Consider the following 26300-nt stretch of genomic DNA (forward strand, 5'->3'; position numbering starts at 1 on the left):
CGCTCGTTGTGTGAGGAGAGTGAGTCGCCAGCTGAGGAAAGTGAGTCGCTGTGTGAGGAGAGTGAGTCGCTCGCTGAGGAAAGTGAGTCGCTAAGTGAGTCGCTTGGTGAGGAAAGTGAGTCGCTCGCTGAGGAAAGTGAGTCGCTAAGTGAGTCGCTCGCTGAGGAAAGTGAGTCGCTCGCTGTGTGAGGAGAGTGAGTCGCCAGCTGAGGAAAGTGAGTCGCTGTGTGAGGAGAGTGAGTCGCTCGCTGAGGAAAGTGAGTCGCTAAGTGAGTCGCTCGGTGAGGAAAGTGAGTCGCTCGCTGAGGAAAGTGAGTCGCTAAGTAAGTCGCTCGCTGAGGAAAGTGAGTCGCTCGCTGTGTGAGGAGAGTGAGTCGCTCGCTGAGGAAAGTGAGTCGCTAAGTGAGTCGCTCGGTGAGGAAAGTGAGTCGCTAAGTGAGTCGCTCGCTGAGGAAAGTGAGTCGCTCGCTGTGTGAGGAGAGTGAGTCGCCAGCTGAGGAAAGTGAGTCGCTGTGTGAGGGAGAGTGAGTCGCTCACTGAGGAAAGTGAGTCGCTAAGTGAGTCGCTCGGTGAGGAAAGTGAGTCGCTCGCTGAGGAAAGTGAGTCGCTAAGTGAGTCGCTCGCTGAGGAAAGTGAGTCGCTCGCTGTGTGAGGAGGGTGAGTCGCTCGCTGTGTGAGGAAAGTGAGTCGCTCGCTGAGGAGAGTGAGTCGCTCGCTGTGTGAGGAAAGTGAGTCGCTCGCTGTGTGAGGAGAGTACGTATACAGATCCACCGCTGGCATATCAGTGGGAAAGTGAGTAGCTAGGGGCTATACTATAGCGACTTCCCACGACAAATCATTAGTCCTATTTTTGGACCTTCCGGCCCGCCATACTTGAACGCCAGCAGAGGGCACTCTTACCACTAACACTACACACATCATTTCCCACAGTGCTTTGTCTGTCATCTGTGTAATCATGTGCAGCTGTTTCCCATCACCTCTTTATCCATGTGTCTCTTCCTATATAACCCTGTTCTGTTGTTTGTCTCATCGTGAAGTCTTGTATCGTGGTTCACTGCATTACTGAGCGTTTCCCCTGTTTTCTATTTTCCTGGTTTTTGAATTATGCCCGTGTCCTGGTTTTCTCGTTCATGTCTTGCTCTCTGGATTTGTTTGTTTAGACTGATTTCTGTTCTCTGACCTTCTGCCTGCTTAGTGGACCACAACTTTGGATTGTGTTATAAACTGCACTTGGATCTTCTCTCGTTGTCACTCAGTGTTTGCCACCACTTCCACGACACCGACTCATAACACTATTTTAGCTAATAAGTTGCTTATTTGTCAAATGGTAAAGTCAAACTTCTCAACCTCACTTGTCTTACGTCGGTGTTCGCCTCATCGAACCTTCAGTTCTTATTTATATTATAAATATAAATATATACACTCACCTAAAGGATTATTAGGAACACCATACTAATACTGTGTTTGACCCCCTTTCGCCTTCAGAACTGCCTTAATTCTACGTGGCATTGATTCAACAAGGTGCTGAAAGCATTCTTTAGAAATGTTGGCCCATATTGATAGGATAGCATCTTGTAGTTGATGGAGATTTGTGGGATGCACATCCAGGGCACGAAGCTCCCATTCCACCACATCCCAAAGATGCTCTATTGGGTTGAGATCTGGTGACTGTGGGGGCCATTTTAGTAAAGTGAACTCATTGTCATGTTCAAGAAACCAATTTGAAATGATTCGAGCTTTGTGACATGGTGCATTATCCTGCTGGAAGTAGCCATCAGAGGATGGGTACATGGTGGTCATAAAGGGATGGACATGGTGAGAAACAATGCTCAGGTAAGCCGTGGCATTTAAACGATGCCCAATTGGCACTAAGGGGCCTAAAGTGTGCCAAGAAAACATCCCCTACACCATTACACCACCACCACCAGCCTGCACAGTGGTAACAAGGCATGATGGATCCATGTTCTCATTCTGTTTACGCCAAATTCTGACTCTACCATCTGAATGTCTCAACAGAAATCGAGACTCATCAGACCAGGCAACATTTTTCCAGTCTTCAACTGTCCAATTTTGGTGAGCTCGGCAAATTGTAGCCTCTTTTTCCTATTTGTAGTGGAGATGAGTGGTACCCGGTGGGGTCTTCTGCTGTTGTAGCCTCAAGGTTGTGCGTGTTGTGGCTTCACAAATGCTTTGCTGCATACCTCGGTTGTAACGAGTGGTTATTTCAGTCAAAGTTGCTCTTCTATCAGCTTGAATCAGTCGGCCCATTCTCCTCTGACCTCTAGCATCAACAAGGCATTTCCGCCCACAGGACTGCCGCATACTGGATGTTTTTCCCTTTTCACACCATTCTTTGTAAACCCTAGAAATGGTTGTGCGTGAAAATCCCAGTAACTGAGCAGATTGTGAAATACTCAGACCGGCCCGTCTGGCACCAACAACCATGCCACGCTCAAAATTGCTTAAATCACCTTTCTTTCCCATTCTGACATTCAGTTTGGAGTTCAGGAGATTGTCTTGACCAGGACCACACCCCTAAATGCATTGAAGCAACTGCCATGTGATTGGTTGATTAGATAATTGCATTAATGAGAAATTGAACAGGTGTTCCTAATTATCCTTTAGGTGAGTGTATATATAATGTATAATATTGAACATACACGCCAGAGGCAATGAGGTTTAAGCACAGTTTTGACTCCTCCCCTTTATCCTTATATGGTGCTGAGCGCTGAGTGTCCGTTTGAATGAAAACAAAGTTTGCGGTTGAATCGTCATGTGAACAGGCAGTTCAGAGAGAAGGAAGATTTTCTGTGAGTAATCAGTTAAATTTAGATATGTTCTTTACACTGATCTGTTTGATGTCTTCAGAAGACTTGCAATTGCACACAACGAAGCTTATGGATGACGGTCGCGCTGAGGCTCGCGAATCACTAAAATATCTTTACTCAAACAACATCTAACTAAGATAACTTATAGACATGCCTAAGTATGCAGTATATACATTATTATTATTAAACACCGACCTCTAAAACATGATGAGATATCAAAATTGACTAGATTTGTATATTTTCAGAAGAAAATGTGAAAATAATGTGCTTGTGCAAAACTCTCCCACAATGCAATGGAGTGTTTGCCAGTTCTTCATGGTAAAATTGGGTAAACGTACAATCGGTTTATATCAAATGTAGTTTTACTAATCAAACTGCAGCCTTTCAGAATATAAAACATATCAAATTCATTGAGGGATAGTGTGATTTAAGGAGACAATAAAGGCATTGCACTTTTTTAAAGTCTATGAAAAGATGCTGTGAAAACCTCTGGAGAATCTCTCTAGTGTTTGTGATGTCCTGTTCACCATTGCATTATTATAGATGTACAGCACCTTCAGTAAACACACACACAGCTCTCTTATTGAACCCTCTGGCTCCATCTAGTGGCAGATAGAAGTTCATGTTCTATTGATATTATAATTCCAATGACTAAACATGACATTTCTTGGTTGTATGTAGTTGTGTTGTATGGTAGTTGACACAGAACATAATTTACTTTGTGTTCTGAAATCATGAAATGTAAAAGGCACAGATTTACTCGCCTCCTGCATGTCCAAAAATAAAGAATGAATCATTCTGGAGGAATGAAACTTTGACCTAATTTAATAAGTACATAGAGCCTTTGTCCATGCAGATTGAAGTTTTTGATGACTAAATCAGAGATGAAAGGAAGGAAGCAGAAAAACTCAAGTTCACCTGTCATCAGTGATGCTGATGTTCCTCTGACAGCTGCTGTCCGAGGTGCTGAATCCACATCAAACCTTGATATTATGATTGTCTTTATGCATAAAGTATCCAAACAAATCCAGATGTGGTCTGTTTCCTCCTAAAAATATGTTAATGTTTCTTACAAGTGATAAAAATGTTAAGAAGTACCAGATGGAATTAATTTTATTTCATTTTTGCATTTCAACGGTTTTTTATACAGACTCTAGGGAGTGAACTTACATGAAAATTATACTTTCGCCCTCTAGGGGAAGATTTGATGAAGCAATGGAAGTAGATGAAAACAAGTCTCAGCATTTCAATGTTTGTCCAGTTTGTGTATTTAAAAGGGTTATTTCACCCAAAAAGGACAATTCTGTCAGTAATTACTCACCCTCATGTCGTTCCAAACCGGTCAGACTTTCGTTCATTTTCCGAACACAAATGAAAATATTTGTACTAAAATCTGAGCGATTTCTGTCTCTCCATTGACATTTGCCACTAACACTTTGATGCTTCAAAAAGGTAATAAAGAGATCGTAAAACTAATCCATATGAATTGAGCGGTTTAGTAAAAAAAAAATTAAGAGGCTCAATCACTTTATATGATGAACTGATTTAATTTAGGCTTCTTTATTTTTAGCAAGTTTGCTTGACGTGTGAGAACTCTGCCGTGTCCTGGTTTAGAGAAATGTAAACGTATGATATTATTTTTATAGGCACAATGTATTTATCCTGCAGGTCATGTCTGTTTCTTACAGCTGATAGAGATGTCAAAACCTCAAAGTATAAATGTCAAAACAAAAGTATCAGATGCATTTTCGATTTCCCAGAGAGAGAGGAAGATAACGCTATGTAATAAAGACATGAATTCACTCAAGATGTTCTCTGAGTTGATCAGCCTTTGTATCTCAACATTTCCTGATGTGTGAATTATGTTTTGTGGTATATTTTAAACTATATGTTATTTCTATAATTAAACAAACACACAGAAACACACATGCACTGATGCACACACGCACAAACACACAGTTCTGCTTATTGCTATTGGTTTTATTTACATATTTTTTTTAAATAATGTATTATTCTAAAGTTAGTCACTTTTTACATTTGGTTTATTTAATCAAATATTTTGTGAATACAACCTCTATAAAGTCTTTGTTTTTTTTTTGTTTGTTTTTTTGTGTATATCAAAAACGTTTTGATAGAAGCAGTCGGTCACATCCAGAAAAACAAAACAAAACAATGATGGATCTCTATGGCCCTCTGCTAGATATATATGGTCACAACACTATTTCTATAACTAAATCATACAGGCCTTTTTCTGACCAGCAGAAATCAGCCTCTAACACCTAGATCAATATCCAGAAGCCACTCATATTTAATTTAGATCATCATTAAAGTGATTTCTTTCATAAAAATATAATATTTTATATGCAAGCTAATGGTGTACTTGAGGAATTCTGTGGTAAATTGGTAAAAAAAATAAAATAAAAAAAAAAGACAGGAAAGAAATATCATTTTTCTTACAATCGCTCTATAAATGTTTGCAGTCGCACTGACCCTTGTAAGTTTACATAGACACCTATAGACACCTTACATAAATATACTGTCGCCCTCTAGAGGAAGATTTGAATAATGCAGATTAATTATGTTCAGTGTCATTTGTCCTTCTATAGAGAAGATGAAGCTTGTATGAGCTCTCAGTATCAGACACTGTAACCTCCACTAGGTGGCGCTCTTTCAGTGTGATTAATGTAATATTCAGTCAGTGCTGATGGTGGGAGGAGCCAGTAAAGCTGATCATTACTGATAAAGAGCTGAAGAAAGAGGAAGGAACTAAAGCAGACAGATGTAGAGACAGAGAGATTCACACAGAGAACATTCAGCATAAAGAAGACTGAACTCAACTCACAATGAAGATCCTCCTCATCTTCTTCACTTTCTCCCTGATCTCAGGTCAGAGCTTTTCTCTTTCATCACTGCAGTAATGATGCTGTTTTCTGTTCATGAGGTTTCTGATCAGATTGATACTGTGATCAGAAACCTCATCCCAGCTAACAGACTTATATTCAAAATATTCAGTGTTCTGGGAACGTGAAAAATGTCCAGTTTTCTTGACGTTAGAGGAACATGTTTTAAAAGGTTTAATGTTCCTCAAACGTTCTTTCAACTCAATTTTGATTTAAAATTCAACATTATAGGAACGTTGATTTGTAACATTCCAAGAACATAAAAATGTCCAGTTTCCTTAATGTTACTAAAATGTTATTTAAATGTTAGTATGATGTTCCTGAAACATTCTTTCAATCATCTTTCGAAAAAGTAATAAGAACACAAACTACAACTTTCTTCAGACACAGCCTTAGATGAACTAAAGATAAAAGACATTAACTCTCTCAAGATCTGATTAAACAACTCCACAAACAGCATTACCAGCTTCACTTATTACTAACCAGACTGACTTTATTTCTGTCACACGTCTACAGAAGATCTTATGGAGAATTAAAAGAAGTTTAGATGTTGATGTCTTATTGAATGTTTCGTTTTAGGTCACCATTATGGGGATCAGTGTTTGCTTTAGTTGAGCTCTTGACCCTTGACTTTCTTTAAGTTGGTGTTTTATCAGTAATTGCAGGTGTTTATGATGAACATTTCTGCATTGATCAGCATGTCTGTTTTAATAACAGACAAATGACTGCTTCTTCTGTAATTGATGATTTAATGAATTGAAACACTATTGAAAAATATGAAACTCAACAAATGAAAAAGATGATTTGTCTGTTAGGTGGGATGCTTTAGTGTCACTGGATATTCTGGAGGAAGTCTTCTTGATTCTGGAAGGTCTTTTCCCGATAACAATCAATATCTGCAAAAACAAACCACCCATGGAGAAGGATGGAATACAATAATAGAGAATGACAAACAAGATCATCTATTGATTAATAAAGGAAGATGCTAATTTATACATTTTGAAGTTGTATTTCTAGAAGTATATGTAGAAATTAAGATTAATCTAGTTGTATAAATGCTGTAAAAATAGCATTGTTCACTGTGAGATCATTTAATGCATTAACTGCAGGGGCAGTCATGGCCTAGTGGTTAGGGAGTTGAACTGGTAACCCAAAGGTTGCTGGTTTGATTCCAGAACCGGTGGGAAATGACTGAGGTGCCCTTGAGCAAGGCGCCTAACCCATTATCGCTCCCCGGGTTCCACACAAAGGCTGCCCGCTGCTCTGGGTATGTGTATCCACGTTTGCAGTGTGTGTGTGTTAACTACTCACTACTCTGCTCCTAATGTGTGTGCATTAACTTGGATGGGTTAAATGCAGAGGTCAAATTCCAAGTATGGGTTACCATACTTGGCCGTCACTTTCACTTTCAACTGTGTTAAGAAATAAGAACTTAGCTGACAAAAATCCTCTTTTGGCTGATGTTTTGTGCTTTATTGAACTCTCCGCTCTGGAGGAAATATTACCACTCCGCTCACATGCTCTGGTGTGAGACGATGTGTTCTTCTTCTGTTGTCTGAGAGTTGATTGACAGCTTTAAGGTGCGTTATTGGCAGTGCTACCCTCTGGTTACATGAACGCGTCACCATCGCATCAGCACCGAAAACATGGGGATTTTCTTGTAGACAATAATATATTTTTTTAAGAGGATTGGTCAACCTAGTTAACCGCATGTTCAGCCCAGTACCCTCCTCAAAACTACTAAACAAAATATCTAAAATGCACATTATTAAAAAAATGCTCTATTATGTGTAAATGACAGATTCGTGTAACATGGCAAAGAGAGTGGAGGTGAAGAACGGAAAAACTGCCCTCCTCAGATGTGAATATTCACAGAATCATATTCATGATGCCAAGAGGATCTTTAAAGAAGAAAAATACTATATTGATGAGATTATAAACAGCACATGGAAAAAGAACAAGAGGTTCAGTATGACTGATAGCAAAGATCAACAATTCATGACTGTGATCATTTCTGCTGTGACTCCAGATGATGGAGGAGTTTATTTATGTGGAGTTTCAGTCTACAGTCACTCATACAGTTACTCCATTATTAATACTGTTCATCTACATGTTATTAGTAAGTAAAACAACTGTTAATCAACTACATGTTTTAAGTTTCTACAATCTGTGTTTGCGGCAGAATTTATTAGAAGTGATAATTGTGATTGACAGTTAAAGTGGGCGTGTCTAGAGCGACTGGCCACTCAGGAGGTCGTATGATGATCAAGTGTGAACATCCTCAACACAAAACCAAGCCAAAATACATCTGTAAAAAATCAGATGGATGTTCAGAGAGGAAGAATCCAGGAGTTCAGGATGAATGGATGGAGAATGGAGATGTTTCTTTATATGACGACACCAGAGCAGGAGTCTTGATGGTGTTTTTTAGAGAGCTGAAAGCTGCAGATGCAGGAACATACAGATGTGGAGTGAATGTGTCTCACTATACTGAGAGCTTCACTGAACTTCAGCTGGACGTCAGAGATGGTGAGGAACCGGAAATACTTTATCATTTATAAGTTATACGTTTTTGTTCTGATCTTTATGTAAATTTGTCCTGGTTTATAGGTGCAAAATATCCAAAGACAAAGACTGAATCTGCTCATCTTGGTGAAGAAGTCAACATCACCTGTCAGATCCCAGAGGAACATAAAGTTAATTTCTGCAAAGAGGATGATGATCACATCTGTCAAAACATCAGCACATCTGCAGTGACAGAAATGAGTCCTTCATCTGAGAGAAATGAAGAGAGAGTTTTTACAGTGAGCATCAGTAATGTGAGCGTGAGAGATGCTGGAGTTTACTGGTGTGGAGCAGAAACCAGAGACACACATTTGACTTTAATCTCCCTGACCACCAAAATTCAGCTCGACCTCTTCAGTGAGTGAATTCAGATGATTTCATTGTAGTAAATACAGTATATTCAGAATTATGTGTGTTAAATGTCTGTGTTTGTTTGCAGTGGCTCCAGTAGTGAGACGTGAAGGAGAATCTGCTGAGATCTTCTGCCCTTATGATTCAATCTATAAATCAAAGTCAAAGTCTCTCTGTAAGGGGAAGTGCTCCACTAGAGATAGAAATACTCTCAATGAGACTGTGAGAGAAGAGAAAGAGACCAAGACTGACAGATTGACTCTGAATGATGACGTCACTGCAAGTGTCTTCACTGGGACCATCACTGGACTGACAGCAGAGGATGCTGGGAAATACTGGTGTGCAGTGACATTAGAGATAGACGTGAATTATCTTTACACTCATCTGATCGTCATCATGAACGAGGGTGAGGAAGGTTTATACATCTGAATATGTGAAACTATGTCTGTGAATTGATGTTCTCATATTTCTAATATTTCCAGAGCTGAACTTGACTAAGTATGAAGGAGACGACGTGTCAATCCAGTGCAAACATCATGATGAACATCAGAAATGCTTCTGCAAAGCACATGAACCCTCCATGTGTGTGAAGGATGGAGTTTCATTGGAGAAGATCAGATATGATCGATTCTCTTTCAGTGATGAAGCTTCTACTGGAGTCTTTACTGTAAACATCACTGATCTGAGAGAAGAGGATTCTGGGATATACTGGTGTGGATCTCACATCACCACTAAAGTCACTCTCACTGTTAAAAAGGGTAAGGTTAAAGTTTAGTATTTCTCCATTGTCTTTGGGACAGATTTAAATGTTAATATATTAACACTTGAATAATTGAGCTGGATCTACAGATGTGGCAATGGGGGCCACTAAGAAAACACACTAAGAAAAAGCATTGTCATATGTAAATATCCAATAGCCAAGACTATTTGGATTAAATTCAGTATCCACTGATTGGCAGCTGCTTTCAAACAGGTCCTGTGCTTATTTATGTTCACGCTCTGTAGTCTGAAGACTGTGAAAGCATTGTAGACAATCGCGCTGCAACTGAAGTGATTGACAGCTTCAGTCATTATAAAGGGAGTGCTCTTTTATACTTTATAGTTCACATAAAAACACTGATGCCTACAGTAGCCATCAAAATAGAGTAAATCACCTTTTAAAAGTAACTTGTCGCTTTAAATAACAATTGTATCGATTGCATTGTTATGCTGCTAGGTGGCTACAAATAAATGTATTTTTCATTGAATCATTCATTCAAGAGATTTGCTCAAAAATTCTGATTCATCGAGTAATGAAACAAGTCTTTATGAGCGAGTCATTTAATCATTCTTTTAAAACTGATTTTTTAATTGATTAAACATTTTTAAATATTATTGTTTTGGTTAGGGCTTCCTGGTTAGAAGAGTTGAGAGAATTGTGAAGTGAGACGGTAAGTTCACGCACACACTCAGATGTGAGTGTGGGACACCAGGTTCTTGAATGCAGGCTGGTGTATTACCGAAAGTCATCAGAGGCAGAAGGTGTTGGAATAACTCCTCCCTATTGAAGGGTAGGAGGTCATTAGGAACCCGGTTCAGAGGCTGGAGTCAGAGCCGAGGCAGATCCTCACCGAGATGTGTATGAGGAGATGCAGAGTGGCTGAAGAGAAGCAGTGGAGGTGGGCCTGTGGAACTGGCTGATTTGGGAAGAAGAGGTTAGAGAGGGAGGCTGGGCGGGCACTCAGGAAACATAGGAAACTCTAGGCTGGGCAGGATCAACGGGGGCAGGAGAGATAGGAGATTATCTCTTCAAAAAGTTCCAAACAGTTTCTAGAGTCCAGGCCTTAGTCATCCACAGTGGCAGGGTTGCTGGTTCACACACCTGGTCAGACTCTCCGTGTGGCTCCTGCTCCGGGGCGATGTCTGGGGCAGTTTCCCTCTGGCTTGTTCACCGCTGCAGGGCGATCTCCACAGTTTGCGTTGGGCTCTATCGTAACCTCTGTGCAGCTTGCAGGGATGGGCTCGCTAGACTCTGGATTTGGAGTGGGAGACTCTGGTGATGTCCTCTTCGGTTGGGCAGATGGTGTACGGAGACCCACAGTTCACCAGAACCCACTCCACAATCTGCGAAATTCTCCTGAGGGCCCACACTGGAAAGGTTGTTTGCGTGTTGAGACTTGTGTAGAAAAGACTCTCAACGGAAAGTTTGTGAGACACGCCAGGTCTAAGAATCCACAGGTGTGGCTCTCGAGAGATTGCTGCCCCTGCTCCTTATCAAACTTTATGTCAAACTTTTCTTTTACGGAATTAAAATTAGGGCTGCTGTCAGATAATGGGTCAGTGTTCTGTTAACCCCCTGAGGTTGGCTATCGCGCCGGCGTGATCTGCTCGTTTTTTTTCTTCATATCAGTGCAAAAGAGACTCAAAATACTCTGTTGATTTTGATCTTACATACTTGTGTTGTACATCATTCAAAACTGTTAAATGTCTTCTTTTCTTTGTGTACACTCATAATAATAACAAAATGTTGTGTTTTTCGTAAAACAAAGAAAATAAACATGATGCGCGTTCTGCCGTCTCTCTCAATGTGAAACTCATTCTGAAATGCGACAGAAAATGACCTGTAACTCAGTGAATGTTTGTCACACAGACTTGAAACGCATGTCTATACAACGCTTGGAGTCTCTATTTTTAAAGTATGTAAATTATATAAAAAACAAATATTCTCTCTTTAAGTAATCCGTATGAAAGGAGCGGCATGTACAGTTTCTCAAACGCGTCCTAATTAACTCTAATGTGACCGCCCACGCGCGCACGAGCGATTGACATGCAAATGATCCACGCGGAGGAACGCAGACCTGTAAACGCCCTCATTACCTCAAAACAAAGAATCACAGACTTCGGTAACTTACTCCTCTGCTTTTCATCGAGTTTGGAAGACTGTGTTTGTGCTGTGCTGTTTCACTTGGATTTACCTCAGAAGAATTAGAAGAATGCGATTTGAAGATGAGACGATTTTTAAGGTAAGACATGTTAAACTGGTGGTGCCAGATTAAAATGTATGTTATGAAATGAGATTGGAGTAAAAACATGAACCAAGCCTAATATCATACATGTATATGTATCTATATATAGACAGAATTTTTTTTAAATGTGAACTAGACTGGTAGGCAACCTTTCAGTACTAAATGTATACATGTTCGATACGAGGATGTTTATATATTCTATAATAAAACACAGCATGGTAAAAGTAGGCTAGTATGAGTGTATACTATGGTGAATATTATAATGTTTAGAACCGTGTTTACTGTTAAATACTGTGTTTGTGGATATCTGCTCAAACGTAGATGTATAATATGGTAACAATAATTAGTTTAATAGTTTTGAGTGGCTTGATCGCTTCAGTAAATGTTCTGCTCGCGTTTGAAAAGCAAAATGCGCCAAACAATAGGCTTCATTTTTTTTACTCCAAATGTTTCTTTTAGTTATGACATTATGAAATGAGATTGAAGTACATTATGATAGTCAATATATTTTTCTCTAGTGCAGTGTTACTGAAGTGTTCCTTTTTAATGATTTATAGGCTATTGTTATTATTATTTTATGCAGCACAGCACATAGCTTATGCCTACAAGGCACAACAAACCTGGTGTTCATTTTATATATATATATATATATATATATATATATATATATTTATATATATATTAGGGCTGTCAATCGATTAAAAATTTTAATCGCGATTAATCGCATGATTGTCATGAGTTAACTCGCGATTAATCGCATTTAATCGCACATTTTTTTATTTGTTCTAAATGTACCTTAAATTAATACTTTTCAAGTTTGTAATACTCTAATCAACGTGGGCATGGATAAATATAGATGCTTTATGCAAATGTATGTTTATTATTGAAACCATAGTCAATATAGAGCATAAGGACGAGACATGTTTCAAAGGTCATAGATGTTTTTCAAAGAACTTGTTCATGTCTATTAGACACATGTAGAAAGAACAAAAAAAATGCCAGGTTACCATTACTTCTCTTTCTTTGCACTGAGCAATTTACTAACACAAACATGTTTAGATTTTGCATGACAGGGCAGCTCTTCTGAAAATGCTAAATGTACATTTATTATTTATTATTACATTGTAGTTTGTCTCTCTCTGTGCCCATTTTGATGAAGCTAAATTCTCAATAAAACTGTTTTCATTGGTATATTTTACTGTTTCTGGTGTCAAACAACGGAATGAATTTGAAATGGTGACTGAAACGCGACCCATTAAGACATAACCAGCTCTCCCTTCCAAGACGTTAAGTTAATCTGCACAACAATTCTGATAATCGAGCCGTCGTCTGGTGAAATCAAATTCACATAAGATAAAGACAATATCTGTGCTCTGATTTCGGCTATAATTGTAAAATTAGTGAAGCAACATAATATCTGTGCTTAACTGAATTAAAGCGCTGCTCCTCTGCGCGAGACGCAGAGAGAGAGAGAGCGAGCGAGAGTGCGCGCGCGGGCTGAGAGAGCAGTACCGGCGGTACCGGTAGATTCTCAGAAACTAAATAAGGTTTGGGCGCTTTGTTGAAGGGAAAAAATCGCTAAAGGGGTCTGCAATGTCGCTAAGTTGGCAACACTGTGTATCTCCATTTCTCCAACTAGAGGTTGGGCCACGGGTCAAACAGAAAATATGCGCTGCGTTAATCGCGCGTTAAAAAAATTAGTGCCGTTAATATGATTTTGCGTTAACGCATTATTAACGCGTTAACTTTGACAGCCCAAATATATATATATATGAACACCAGGTTTCTTGTGCCTTGTAGGCATAAGCTATGTATTGTGCTGCAATATATATGTGTGTGTGTGTGTGTGTATTCTGTACATTTTAAAAAGTAATTTTAACCTGAAAAATCTAAAATGTATTCCCCCAATCGTGCAGCCCTATAGTTTCTCTTGATATCAGTATGTTCACAGCGCGTTTTTTTTTTTTTTTCAGGGACCAGATGCTCCACTGAGGAGTCTTCAGCATCCTTCAAAATTCACATGAGTCTCCGTACATGAACATGGTAAAGTGAAAAATCAAACACCATGGAAATGAAAGGTATTTACTATGTTTCAGAAATGGCACAAAGGTGTGTGACTGGTTAAGTCTCTGTCTTTAGATCAGTGTGTTAAATAATGTGCTTTTTTTTGTCATTTGTTGTGTATCTTTGGATTATGTTGTGTTGTAAATAAATCCAAACAATCTAAAAGCCATTCTTTCTTAAATCTCCTCATTCTTTGTGCAAGGTTGCTCATAATGATATGGCCTGATAGCTCCTGATAGGGCCATTATGGGAGGGTCTTTGTCTTTCTCAGGTGTGAAAGAAATTAAATATTCATGATGTCCACGCCTCTTTGCATAAAGATTTCTCACACAAAACATGTCTTGCAAATTTTAAATCAATGTATTGTCTTATCTTAATGAGTATGCAGGATGATTTTCACATAGTTTTGGAGCAAATATGGAATTAAAATTAGGGCTGCTGTCAGATAATGGGTCACTGAAGGTTTACCAAACAGGACCCGTGCAGGACTCTGAACCACACCAATGTATTCTGGTGTATAAAATATGACTGCTTGCAGTGGACCGCCTTTCAACAGTGGTGCATCAATGTGATGAGACAAAAAAAAACCTTATATAAAATTATTCACTTTATAACTCACTTAGAGCAGTTACTGAATGAACATCTGAACACTTTCTAACCTGCCAGATATCAGTATACTATATGGGTAATATCAGTATACTATATGGGTTCTCACTGGGTAAAAATGATAAACCTACTACTACACACCAATAGCCTAAATGCTGATGTTTTAGATAGGCATATTTAAACAGGACTAGTTTACCCTGAGCTTAAGCAAATTCATTGTTCACATACATACACTGTGAACCATTACCATGAATTTCGAGGATTGAAGAGTATTATTTTACAATAAATTATTGTAACCAGGATTTATTTTTTTATTTTTTTCATGATATATTTTAAAAAACAAAATTCAGAATGAGTGATCTGTTGCAATAATTATCATTGTTGAATGTAATCTATAAATAACAAATATCAGGAATAAGATTAGTGAATTATTCTACTTTATGATGCTGGAAAATATATCACCTGATCATCTTTGTTTTTTGGCTTCCTTTGCAACAAATTATGTGTTTTGGTAAACTCTGTTACAAAAACCACTAACTCACATAAAAAGCCAAGTGTGAAACTGCCCAACCAAAGCAAACACAGATCACCATAATGGTGACCAAATATGTTTGTATAAATATAAAACATCATCATCTAAACCTTTGTTAATTCTCAAAAAAATAACAAGTAGACATATGACATAAATAAACTCAATCTGGTTAGTAATAAGTGAAGCTGGTAATGCTGTTTGTGGAGTTGTTTAATCCTCCTCTGCTGAGATCTTCACAGATTTAATGTCTTCTTTTCTCTTCAGTTGATTTCATCTAAGACTGTGTCTGAAGTCAGTTGTAGTTCTTGTGTTTCTCTTTCCTTCAGTGATTCTGCTTGTTAACAGCAGGTGTCCAACACTAATGCTCAATCATCACTTAATTAATCACTTAGTTATCTCATTAACTTTAACACTGATTAAAGGGATAGTTCACTTTGAAATAAAATGTTGGTATGTTTTAGCTTACCTCAAGGGCATCCAAGATGTAGGGGTCTTTTTTTCCGCAGTAGTTTCAATTTTGATATTTTTAGGTCAAACCGTTCTTGTCTGTCAGTCATATAATGCAGGTCGATAGTCACCACCTCAAAGAGCATGCACAAAGTCCAAATTAAAACAATTCCCCATCGTCAAAATTAAACAATTCCCCATCGTAAGTACACATTGATGGCCCAAGGCATGAAACGAGCGGTTTGTGTGAGAAAACGAACAGTATTTATATCGTTTTTACCTCTTGTACACAGCCACGTCCAAGTGATCTGAGAGCGCGGGCGGGTATAGATATATACACTAGATGTCGCATTGGCTACGGTTTCGTTCCAATGAACTGCAGTAGCCAAGGCGACTTCTATTGTATATATCTATACCCGCCCGCGCTCTCAGATCACTTGGACGTGGCTGTGTACAAGAGGTAAAAACGATATAAATACTGTTCGTTTTCTCACACAAACGGCTCGTTTCGTGTCTTAGGCCATCAATGTGTACTTACGATGGGGAATTGTTTAATTTTGACGATGGGGAATTGTTTAATTTGGACTTCTCTGTGCATGCTCTTTGAGACAGTGACCATCGACCTGCATTATATGACTGACAGACAAGAACGGTTTGACCTGAAAATATAAAAATTGAAACTACTGCGGAAAAAAGGACACCTACATCTTGGATGCCCTTGAGGTAAGCTAAAACATACCAAAATTTTATTTCAAAGTGAACTATCCCTTTAAGAGTTACTTTAACACTCTTTAGACTGGGACCTTATGTGCTCTGTGCAGTTATTTTTTTCTGTGTAGCCAAGTCAGAAGTGTGACAAATGAAAACTTAAAACTATGATAAGCTAAAAAATGAAATAATATAATTGGCTGATTTTAAGTTTGTCAAACTATTCTTAGCATGAATATGAAGATTTTATTTTAGCATTAAGCATGAAAATTGAACAAAAACTCATTTCAAATTCATAACTCTTTGTGTATTAAAGATGTGACATCATCTTGACTTGCAACACTAGATTTTATTTTCTTATAAGCATCATCTAATGATGCACTCACATTAATATTTGACATTAACAGAAACGTCTCGGTTACATATGGTAACCCTCGTTCCCTGAGGGAGGGAACGGAGACGTACGTCGTGGTGAACGACGAATAGGAATCTCGCTAGAGAGGCCAATCTACTTCGAGTGAAACTAAAACAAGCCAATACACATTGGCGTGCAATCATTTGCATCAGCTGCGCAGCCTCGCAGCGCGGGTATTTAACGAGCAGCTGGTGTGATTGCACTTCAGTTTTTTGCTGAGGAGCCAAGCCTGAAAAGCTGGTCGCCCCGGCGGGTAGCAGCAGATGTGGCGACGGGACGTACGTCTCCGTTCCCTCCCTCAGGGAACGAGGGTTACCATATGTAACCGAGACGTTCCCTATCGTCCGGTCACTACGACGTACGTCGTGGTGAACGACGAATAGGAATCCCTAGCAAAGCGCCACAGCTGCTGCACCCCATCCAGCGCCCCGTGTAAGCCTCCTCACCTTCTTGCCTGGAAGGACGATAGGAGAGGGCTTACACCGAGAGTATCCGTCACTGTTGCTCCATTATAACCCATACAGTGAGATTATTGGATAACACTGGGAAAGCGTGCCCGATCTGAGGGAGGGGAACGCTGCGGGAGCCACATTCTTAAGGAGAGTTATGTGGGAATAGACATATGGACTAACCCGAGGGTTGTACTGCATATGAGTAATGGGTGACTTAGCCCAAGGGAAAGACACGGGCTTCCATTAGGAGCAGCCGTGGAGAATATACACATATGGGATCCCCGTAGGGTCACACATATGGGACCCAGCCTAGACCCGGTTCTCAAGGATTCAGCGGACAAGGCCTGGCACCGGACACTCCGCCATGTCCGGGCCGAGGGTGTTTGGAGGACTCAACAGGTTTTGACTCTGGAGTAATAAGGTGCACAGTAGGATGCAGCAAGCCGACAGAGCCGGTACTCACCGTGCTTCTACCCGTTTAGGGTGAGAACACGGGAGGACACGGGCTCTACACGTAGGCTATAGAATCTAGCGAACGTGTTAGGTGTCGCCCAGCCCGCAGCTCTACAGATATCTGTTAGCGAGGAGCCACGTGCCAGCGCCCAGGAGGATGCAACGCCTCTCGTGGAGTGTGCATGCAACCTGAGCGGACAGGGCACGCCTTGAGATTGGTAAGCCAAGGCGATGGCATCCACTATCCAGTGGGCCATCCTCTGCTTGGAGACAGCCTTTCCCTTCTGCTGGCCTCCGTAACAGACAAAGAGCTGGTCTGAGGTCCTGATGCTTCGAGTTCTGTCCACGTACATACGCAGAGCGCGAACGGGACAGAGCAAAGCCAGGGCTGGGTCTGCCTCCTCCAGGGGCAGCGCTTGCAGGTTCACTACCTGATCTCTAAAGGGAGTGGTAGGAACCTTGGGCACATAGCCAGGCCGGGGTCTCAGTACAACATGGTTGTCACCCGGCCCGAACTCTAGGCACGATTCGTCGACCGAAAATGCTTGCAGGTCCCCTACCCTCTTGATCGAAGCCAGTGCAATCAGCAGCAAAGTCTTCAAGGAGAGAAGCTTTAAGTCTGCTGCCTGCAAAGGCTCAAAGGGAGCATCCTGAAGTGCTCGAAGCACCAGGGAAAGGTCCCAAGAGGGTATGGAGGGAGGACGAGGAGGATTTAATCGTCTCGCCCCCCTAAGGAACCTGACGACCAGGTCGTGCTTTCCTACTGTTTTGCCATCTATGTGGTCATGATATGCTGAAATAGCAGCAGCATGTACTTTAAGGGTGGAGGGAGACAGCCTTCGCTCCAACCCTTGCTGCAAGAAGGAAAGCACTGACCCTATCGAACATCTTCGGGGGTCCTCTCTACGGGAGGAACACCACTCGACGAACAGGTTCCACTTCAAGGCGTACACACGTCTCGTAGACGGTGCTCGCGCAGAAGTGATGGTGTTAAGTACCTCTGGGGGTAAGTCACCTAGAACCTCCGCGTCCCGTCCAGGGACCAGACATGGAGTTTCCAGAGGTCCGGACGCGGGTGCCATAGGGTGCCCCGTCTCTGAGTCAGAAGATCCTTCCTCAGAGGAATGGGCCAGGGAGGGACTGTCACGAGGAGCATGAGTTCTGGGAACCAAGTCCGGGTGGGCCAATAGGGAGCCACCAGAAGGACCTGCTCCTCGTCCTCCCTGACTTTGCACAGGGTCTGTGCAAGTAGGCTCACTGGGGGAAATGCATATTTGCAGAGGCCCCGGGGCCAGCTGTGAGCCAGTGCGTCCGTGCCGAGTGTTCCCTCGGTCAGGGAGTAAAACAGCTGGCAGTGGGAGGTCTCTGAGGAGGCAAACAGGTCTACCTGAGCCTCTCCGAACTCTCTCCAGATCAGCTGAACCACCTGGGGGTGGAGTTGCCATTCTCCCGGGAGCACAGCTCGTGATAGCTCGTCGGCCACACGGTTGAGCACACCGCGGACATACATGGCTCGAAGCGACCTCAGATGCTTCTGACTCCAAAGGAGGAGATGGCGGGCGAGTTGCGACATGCGACGGGAGCGTAGACCACCTTGACGGTTGATGTACGCAACGGTCGCAGTGTTGTCCGTACGGACCAGCACGTCTCTGCCCTGTAGCGGCCTTTTTAGGCGGCTCAGAGCGAGACGAACTGCTAGCAACTCGAGGCAGTTGATGTGCCAGTGCAGTTGGGGGCCCGTCCACACCCCTGATACTGCATGCCCGTTGTACGTGGCACCCCAGCCGGTGGCAGAGGCATCTGTGAATACCACGGCATGCCTGGACACCTGTTCCAAGGGGACTCCTGCCCGAAGGAACGAGGGGTCTGACCACGGGCTGAAGGTCTGGCGGCACGCCGGTGTGATTGCCACCCGGTGAGTGCCGTGATGCCACGCCCATCTCGGGACTCGGCCGTGAAGCCAGTGCTGAAGCGGTCTCATATGAAGCAGCCCGAGCGGAGTTACCGCTGCTGCCGCTGCCATATGCCCCAGGAGCCTCTGAAAGAATTTCAGTGGGACCGCCGTCCTGCCTTTGAACGTGTTCAAGCAGTTCAGCACCGACTGAGCGCGTTGCTCTGTGAGACGCGCTGTCTGAGCGACCGAATCCAACTCCATACCGAGATAAGAGATCCTCTGCACGGGGGCGAGTTTGCTCTTCTCCCAGTTGACCTGAAGGCCCAGCTGGCTGAGGTGCCTGAGCACGAGGTCCCTGTGTTCGCATAACTGATCTCGAGAGTGTGCCAGTATGAGCCAGTCGTCGAGATAGTTGAGAATGCGAACGCCCTGTTCTCTCATGGGAACAAGGGCCCCCTCCGTGACTTTCGTGAAGACACGAGGAGACAGGGCCAGCCCGAAGGGCAGGACCTTGTACTGATATGCTCGACCCTCGAACGCAAAGCGCAGAAACGGCCTGTGTCGAGGAAGAATCGAGACATGAAAGTACGCGTCCTTCAGGTCGATCGCTGCAAACCAATCTTGGGGACGGATGCATTCGAAAATGCGTTTCTGCGTAAGCATTTTGAACGGTAGCTTGTGAAGGCTCCGATTCAAAACTCGCAGGTCCAAGATCGGTCGTAACCCACCACCTTTCTTGGGTACAATGAAGTAGGGACTGTAGTGCCCTGACCTCATATCGGCTGGAGGGACCGGCTCTATCGCGTCCTTCGCCAGTAGGACTGCGATCTCCGCGCGCAAGACATGGGCATCGGCTGCTCTCACTGTAGTGGAGTGGATGGCCCGAAACTTGGGGGGACGCCGGGCGAACTGAATCGCATAGCCGAGCCTGATGGTCCGAATGAGCCAGCGAGACGGACTGGGGAGCGCTAGCCAGGCTCGCAGAGACCGTACAAGCGGGACCAAAGGGACCGTAGGCGTACCCGGAGTGGGGCAGCGAGGTGGAACACAGGGGCTCGACTCGGGAGGCTCTCTCTGGGAGGCAGCCCGTAGCGGAGTCTGAGTGTGCTGTGCAACACTTACCTGGTTCCACGAGGCCGGAGGTGCAGGAGGCGGCTTGGTTGCGTTCTCGAACTGCACACTGCTGCCTGCTGGCGATAGAAGAGGCGGATGAGAGTGGTGAGGATTCTCTCCCCCCACTGCTCTCCGGGCCCTCTTCGGACCCAGAGATGTAAGAAACTGCTCTTTTATTGAAAATTTGGGTACCGCTGGTTTTGAGGCCAGCGGCGGAACAAAAACAAAAGGAAAACAAGGATTTTCCACCCGGCCCTCTTCCGGGGGATGGAGCGATGCGGTCATCGTCTCCTGGAGAGCAGTCCCTGCCATCTCTGGGTCGCCCGTCCTAGGGCCGCTTGCTCCTGGCTTTGCCGCCCTTCTTAGCGGGGTCCTGGACGGGCGGGGCGGCCCGCCTGCGACTGGCTCCACGGCGCCGTTTAGATGGAGGCTGCTGCGGCGGCGCGGGAGCAGGGGCAGACGCAGGAGGCCGCCCTCGGCGACGAGCAGACTGAGGAGCCGCAGACGGAGGGGTGGGAGCAGCAGCTGGCCGCCGCGGCAGGATGTGACGGATGGCCTCAGTCTGCTTTTGTACAGCCGAGAACTGCTGGGCGAAATTCTCGACCGCGTCGCCGAAGAGGCCGGTCTGGGACACGGGGGCGTTAAGGAACCGGAGCTTGTCAGTCTCCCGCATGTCCGCCAGACACAGCCAGAGATGGCGTTCCTGGACCACCATGGTGGACATCGCACGACCCACCGACCGCGCGGTCACCTTCGTCGCACGAAGCGCGAGGTCCGTCGCGATACGAAGTTCCTGAAGAACTTGGGGATCATGACCACCCTCGTGCAGGTTCTTCAGTGCCTTGGCCTGATGAACCTGCAGCAACGCCATGGCGTGCATGGCAGAGGCAGCTTCCCCACAGGCCTTGTAAGCCTTGCCGGTTAGATCCGACGAGTACTTACAGGCCCGTGAAGGGAGACACGGTTCTCCGCGCCAAGTGGAGTTAGGGCACAGTTGCATAGCAACGGCCCGTTCCACTGGCGGGATGCGCGTGTATCCCTTAGCTGCCCCGCCATCAAGGGTGGTGAGGGAGGAGGAGCCACCGGAACGGTTTCTGGCAGTGAAAGGTGCCGTCCACGCCCCCGTAAGCTCCTCATGCACTTCCGGGAAGAAAGGCACTGGGGTGGGTTGCTGAGAACCAGCGCGCGCCACCCCGAGATACCAATCGTCCAACCTCGAGGGTTCGGGACACGGTGGAGGATTCCACACGAGCCCGACCCCGTTGGCGGCCCGGGAAAGCATGGCCATCATCTCCGGGTCCGTCTCAGGCATCGTTGACACACCCGAAGGAGGTAACGGCACTGAGTCGTCATCCGCAGAGACATCTGACCCACCCTCCGATGCCGCGATCGACATCTGATCCTCACAGGGAGCCCCAAAGGAGACAACCGGTACACACCGCGAGGATGGTCCAGCTTTCCCTTTGAGCGCTCAACGGCGCACCTTACCAGCTGTAAGAACAGCTTTTTGTTTGCTCAGTTTTTACCGGACAAAACACAGAAAAACAAACAACACAAAGAGAAGACTGTCCCCGCTGCCGTGTTCTTACACCCGCACCGAAAGAGAGATCCAACGGCTCGTCTGATATCACTCTCAGAAGACGCATCGAAGTGCTTGGCTCCGAAGCAAAAAGCTGAAGTGCAATCACACCAGCTGCTCGTTAAATACCCGCGCTGCGAGGCTGCGCAGCTGATGCAAATGATTGCACGCCAATGTGTATTGGCTTGTTTTAGTTTCACTCGAAGTAGATTGGCCTCTCTAGCGAGATTCCTATTCGTCGTTCACCACGACGTACGTCGTAGTGACCGGACGATAGGGAACACTAACACTCAACAAATAAAAACATAAAGCAACATTACAATGCAGGAAGTGTTTAGTGTTTGTGATGAACAGGCTGTTCTCACACCAGCTCAAAACCACAAACAAATGAGCTGAAGGTTCAGAGTCTCAGTAAGAAACACAAAACTCAACAGAGACAAATGAAGAAGAACATGTTTTATGTGTAAGTCTGCAGAAGAGACTAAAATACACTCTTGTTACTGCCGAATAATCCAGGTTCATAAAAAATAATAAATGAAATGTGAAGCATGAACATTTACAATACTGTGTTTGTGTGTTTTATTTTCAGGTTTCTCCATGATCATCATTATTTGTGTGTGTGTGAGTCTGCTGCTGATTGGTGGATTCACTCTGACTGTGTGTGTATTAAGACACAAGAGACGAGGTTTGATCATTTATTATCTGTTGAAACAAATTAATAATGAAAGTTATTTGAGTTTCTCTGTTCTGCTTCAATGAGCAGCAGTAAAATCTCAATGAGTTTCTGTCTCAGATGCTGCTGTTCGTCTCCAGTTTGATCTAGTTGGTCTATGTTTTACTAATTGATTAATTTTGTTTTGGGTAATTAGGAAGATCCTCGGCATCAGAAAAGAGAAAGAGGGAGAGAAATACATTGGTGAGTCACAGTGTGTGTGTGTGTGTGTGTGTGTGTGTGTGTGTTTGATGTGCTTATGTTTTCTCCTTTTATTGTACATTTTCTCTATATTTTTCATGTTCAGTCATCATGTGCAGACAGCAGACGTGATTGTCTCACAGATCCTGGATCAGCTCAGATTAACAGTCATGATGAACTACCCACAATCCCCTCTGATGAGCTCCTGTACGCGTCTGTCAGTTTCCAGAAGCATGAAGAGTCTCTCAGTGAAGCTTCAGTCACTGTCAGTAAGAACGAGCTTTACTCTGATTACGCCACGGTCAGTCGCCGCATGAGACTCAACTAACTCACTTATAACAGATCACAGATCAGCACACATTACACCAGTATTGCTAATGTTTACAATTCATTGATATAATTATCTTTATAATCCATAAATTAGTGTTACAGACGTGTTTTATTGATCAGGGTTGTTGAGTTCAGACTGTTGAATCATGACACACTTTAAAGTTTCTATTGCTCATGTTTCTTCTTTCACATGTGTAAAATAGCAGTTGTGTCAGAGGTTTATTGGTGTGTGTAAAGAGTTTGTCATCTCAGTTTATCTGAGGGTGTGAATAAAACAGGAAATACAACACCTAAGTGACACTTCTAGAAAATACTGTGAAGTTTCCACTCCAAATGCAGAGACATGTACATTTAAATGCATCTTTTGACACATAAAACCTCTTTAATAGCAGCTCTTAAACAGACACAAGTTTAAAACACCTTTATGATGAGACGCATGAAACATGAGAATATGTTCAAAGCTGTTAAAGACTCTTTCTCATCTCTCTGAATATTGATTTTTTTCTTTGATCTGCTTTAGGTTTGTACACGAGATACTAGTTACAGGGAGATCATGAGAAAGATTATTTATAAAATGGTTAGTTCACTCAAAAATGAAAATTATTCCATAATTTACTCTTTACCCTCAAGTCATCCTAGGTATATATGACTTACTTCTTTCAACCAAACACAATCGATTATAAAATAATATTCTGGCTCTTCCAAGCTTTATAATGGGAGTGAATAGAGTTTTCGAAGCCCCAAAAAACTGCATCCACACAGCAAAATCCCCAGAGTTAACTCAACACTGCTCAGAAGTACATATGGTCCCACTCTAAAGAGTGTTAAAGTAACTCTTAATCAGTGTTAAAGTTAATGAGATAACTAAGTGATTAATTAAGTGATAATTGAGCATTAGTGATGAACACCTGCTGTTAACAAGCAGAATCACAGAAAAAAAGAGAAACACAAGAACTACAACTGACTTCACACACAGCCTTAGATTAAATCAACTGAAGATAAAAGAAGACATTAAATCTGTGAAGATCTCAGCAGAGGAGGATTAAACAACAGCATTACCAGCTTCACTTATTACTAACCAGGGCCGGGTTTCCCGATAACGATGTATCTTAGCTCTTAAAGGGATAGTTCACTTTGAAATTAAATTTTGGTATGTTTTAGCTTACCTCAAGGGCATCCAAGATGTAGGTGTCTTTGTTTCCGCAGTAGTTTCAATTTTGATATTTTTAAGTCAAACCGTTCTTGTCTGTCAGTCATATAATGCAGGTCTATGGTCACTATCTCAAAGAGCATGCACAGAGAAATCCATATTAAACAATTCCCCATCGTAAGTACACATTGATGGCCGAAGACACGAAACGAGCGGTTTGTGTGAGAAAACGAACAGTATTTATATCGTTTTTACCTCTACACAACCACGTCCAAGTGATCTGAGGGCGCGCCCGCTTCCTGGTGTGTGACGGGGGCGCGCGTTCTTGTACAAGTGTACAAGAGGTAAAAACGATATAAATACTGTTCGTTTTCTCACACAAACCACTTGTTTCGTGTCTTAGTCCATCAATGTGTACTTACGATGGGGAATTGTTTAATTTGGACTTCTCTGTGCATGCTCTTTGAGATAGTGACCATAGACCTGCATTATATGACTGACAGACAAGAACGGTTTGACCTAAAAATATCAAAATTGAAACTACTGCGGAAACAAAGACATCTACATCTTGGATGCCTTGAGGTAAGCTAAAACATACCAAAATTTAATTTCAAAGTGAACTATCCCTTTAAGAGCGCTCTCTACGTGCAAGGTTTCGAACGCTTGCAGCAATTCCACAAGCGTTTCCCAAAAATGCACTTAACATGAACGCACGAGAACACGTTTTACGTGCTACTTAAGAGTCGCTGTCCATTCGCGAAGTGCTGAAATATAACCTTATATGGAATTGTATTCTGAACGTTTAGCCTTAATTATTAGATTTAACCTAATAATCGTCATCTGTGGATTAGCAGTCAAGACAAGTCTAAAGTCTACATTCAGGCGGAGATAGCCTACTGACAAAATGTATGAACAAAAAAACAAACAAGAAAAGATACCCTTCAAAAAAGATGAAATTAATGTAGGCCTAATTTTAGAGGAGATAGAGCGAAACAAAGATGTTATTTTTAACAGATTTAAAGGACACCATACAAATAAGGAAAAACAAAACATCTGGGTAGACATTGCAAACTAACTGAGCGTGTTCAAAGATCAGGGAAGGTGGTCTGCAAGAAATGCCCAATACATGGCTGGTTTTCGTGCACGTCAGCAAGTCATTGACAGATTTATTTATTTTTTTAAGATATTTTGCCCAGTCTTTGAAGCATATTTCCCACATTACTTCATTCTTTTATGATTTTTTGTTTTTTTGTTCATTCATTTAATTTAGATGTGTATTTTTTTCTTCCCTTTTTTATTATTTAATTTATACATTCATTTAAACAAAAAACAAGTACAATAAAGTGTACAATAAAAAAAGTACAATCAAAACCTTATATTTGTACTATATTTGCAGTGTAATCTGTTAAATCTAGATAAAAGTGTAATCTGCCGTTTGTCCTGCAGGTGACCTCATAAATCTGTAAAGGGGACATATCATGCTTTTAAATCGTTCCTTTTTACATATAAATCATACATTTGTGGTCTATATAAAGCGGAACTGCAATGCTTGGGTCTGAATTCCTCATTATTATAGCTCCACAGGCCCCTTTTCTACCCCTTTTCTGATGTGCGTCTGAGAGCAACTCGTTTTGGTGCGGTCTCTTTAAATGCAAATGAGACACTTCATACCCCGCCCCCTCTCCAGGTTGCAGAGGTGACACTCGGTTCAACTCCACCCCGTTCGGCCATTTTTGTAGTTTGATAGCAGAGATACGATTATCTAGCGGCACAGAAACTTTTTATTCACACGTTATTAACAAAATGTCAACAACGGAAGACTTGTCCATCCAGCCTTACATGTTCGAGCCAGAGTCGGAGCCGGAGCGAGATGAAAATGAAGACGACGAACCTGCAGAACAACGTCTTCATATGGATGTATCGCAATGGTGTTACTGTATTTACACATGAAACTTTGGTCTTCCGACCTTTTACCACCGTGTCGATTTATTTTGA

The 26300-nt window shown here is 42.6% G+C and overlaps 1 protein-coding gene across 1 annotated transcript; it reads left to right on the forward strand.

Moving 5' to 3' along the window:
• Nucleotides 1-5626: 5626 nt before the first annotated feature.
• Nucleotides 5627-23746, forward strand: LOC309493685 (polymeric immunoglobulin receptor-like). Its single transcript, XM_082162882.1, has 9 exons — nucleotides 5627-5714; nucleotides 7530-7847; nucleotides 7943-8257; nucleotides 8339-8650; nucleotides 8733-9050; nucleotides 9127-9402; nucleotides 22502-22597; nucleotides 22782-22828; nucleotides 22932-23746. Exons 1-9 carry the CDS (start codon nucleotides 5672-5674, stop codon nucleotides 23151-23153), a joined length of 1947 nt encoding a protein of 648 aa, XP_082019008.1. The 5' UTR covers nucleotides 5627-5671; the 3' UTR covers nucleotides 23154-23746.
• The last annotated feature ends 2554 nt before the right edge of the window (nucleotides 23747-26300 follow it).

Source organism: Leuciscus leuciscus, assembly GCF_965113295.1.
Source record: "Leuciscus leuciscus genome assembly, chromosome: 3".
In the NCBI taxonomy this organism is placed as follows: Eukaryota; Metazoa; Chordata; class Actinopteri; order Cypriniformes; family Leuciscidae; genus Leuciscus; species Leuciscus leuciscus.

Bases quoted from the DNA above. Each gene is read 5' to 3' on its own strand.
- LOC309493685 (XM_082162882.1), top strand. From the start codon at position 5,672: ATGAAGATCCTCCTCATCTTCTTCACTTTCTCCCTGATCTCAG. The intron at 8,258-8,338 runs GTGAGGAACCGG...CCTGGTTTATAG, and splicing joins TCAGCTGGACGTCAGAGATG to GTGCAAAATATCCAAAGACA. The intron at 8,651-8,732 runs GTGAGTGAATTC...GTTTGTTTGCAG, and splicing joins AATTCAGCTCGACCTCTTCA to TGGCTCCAGTAGTGAGACGT.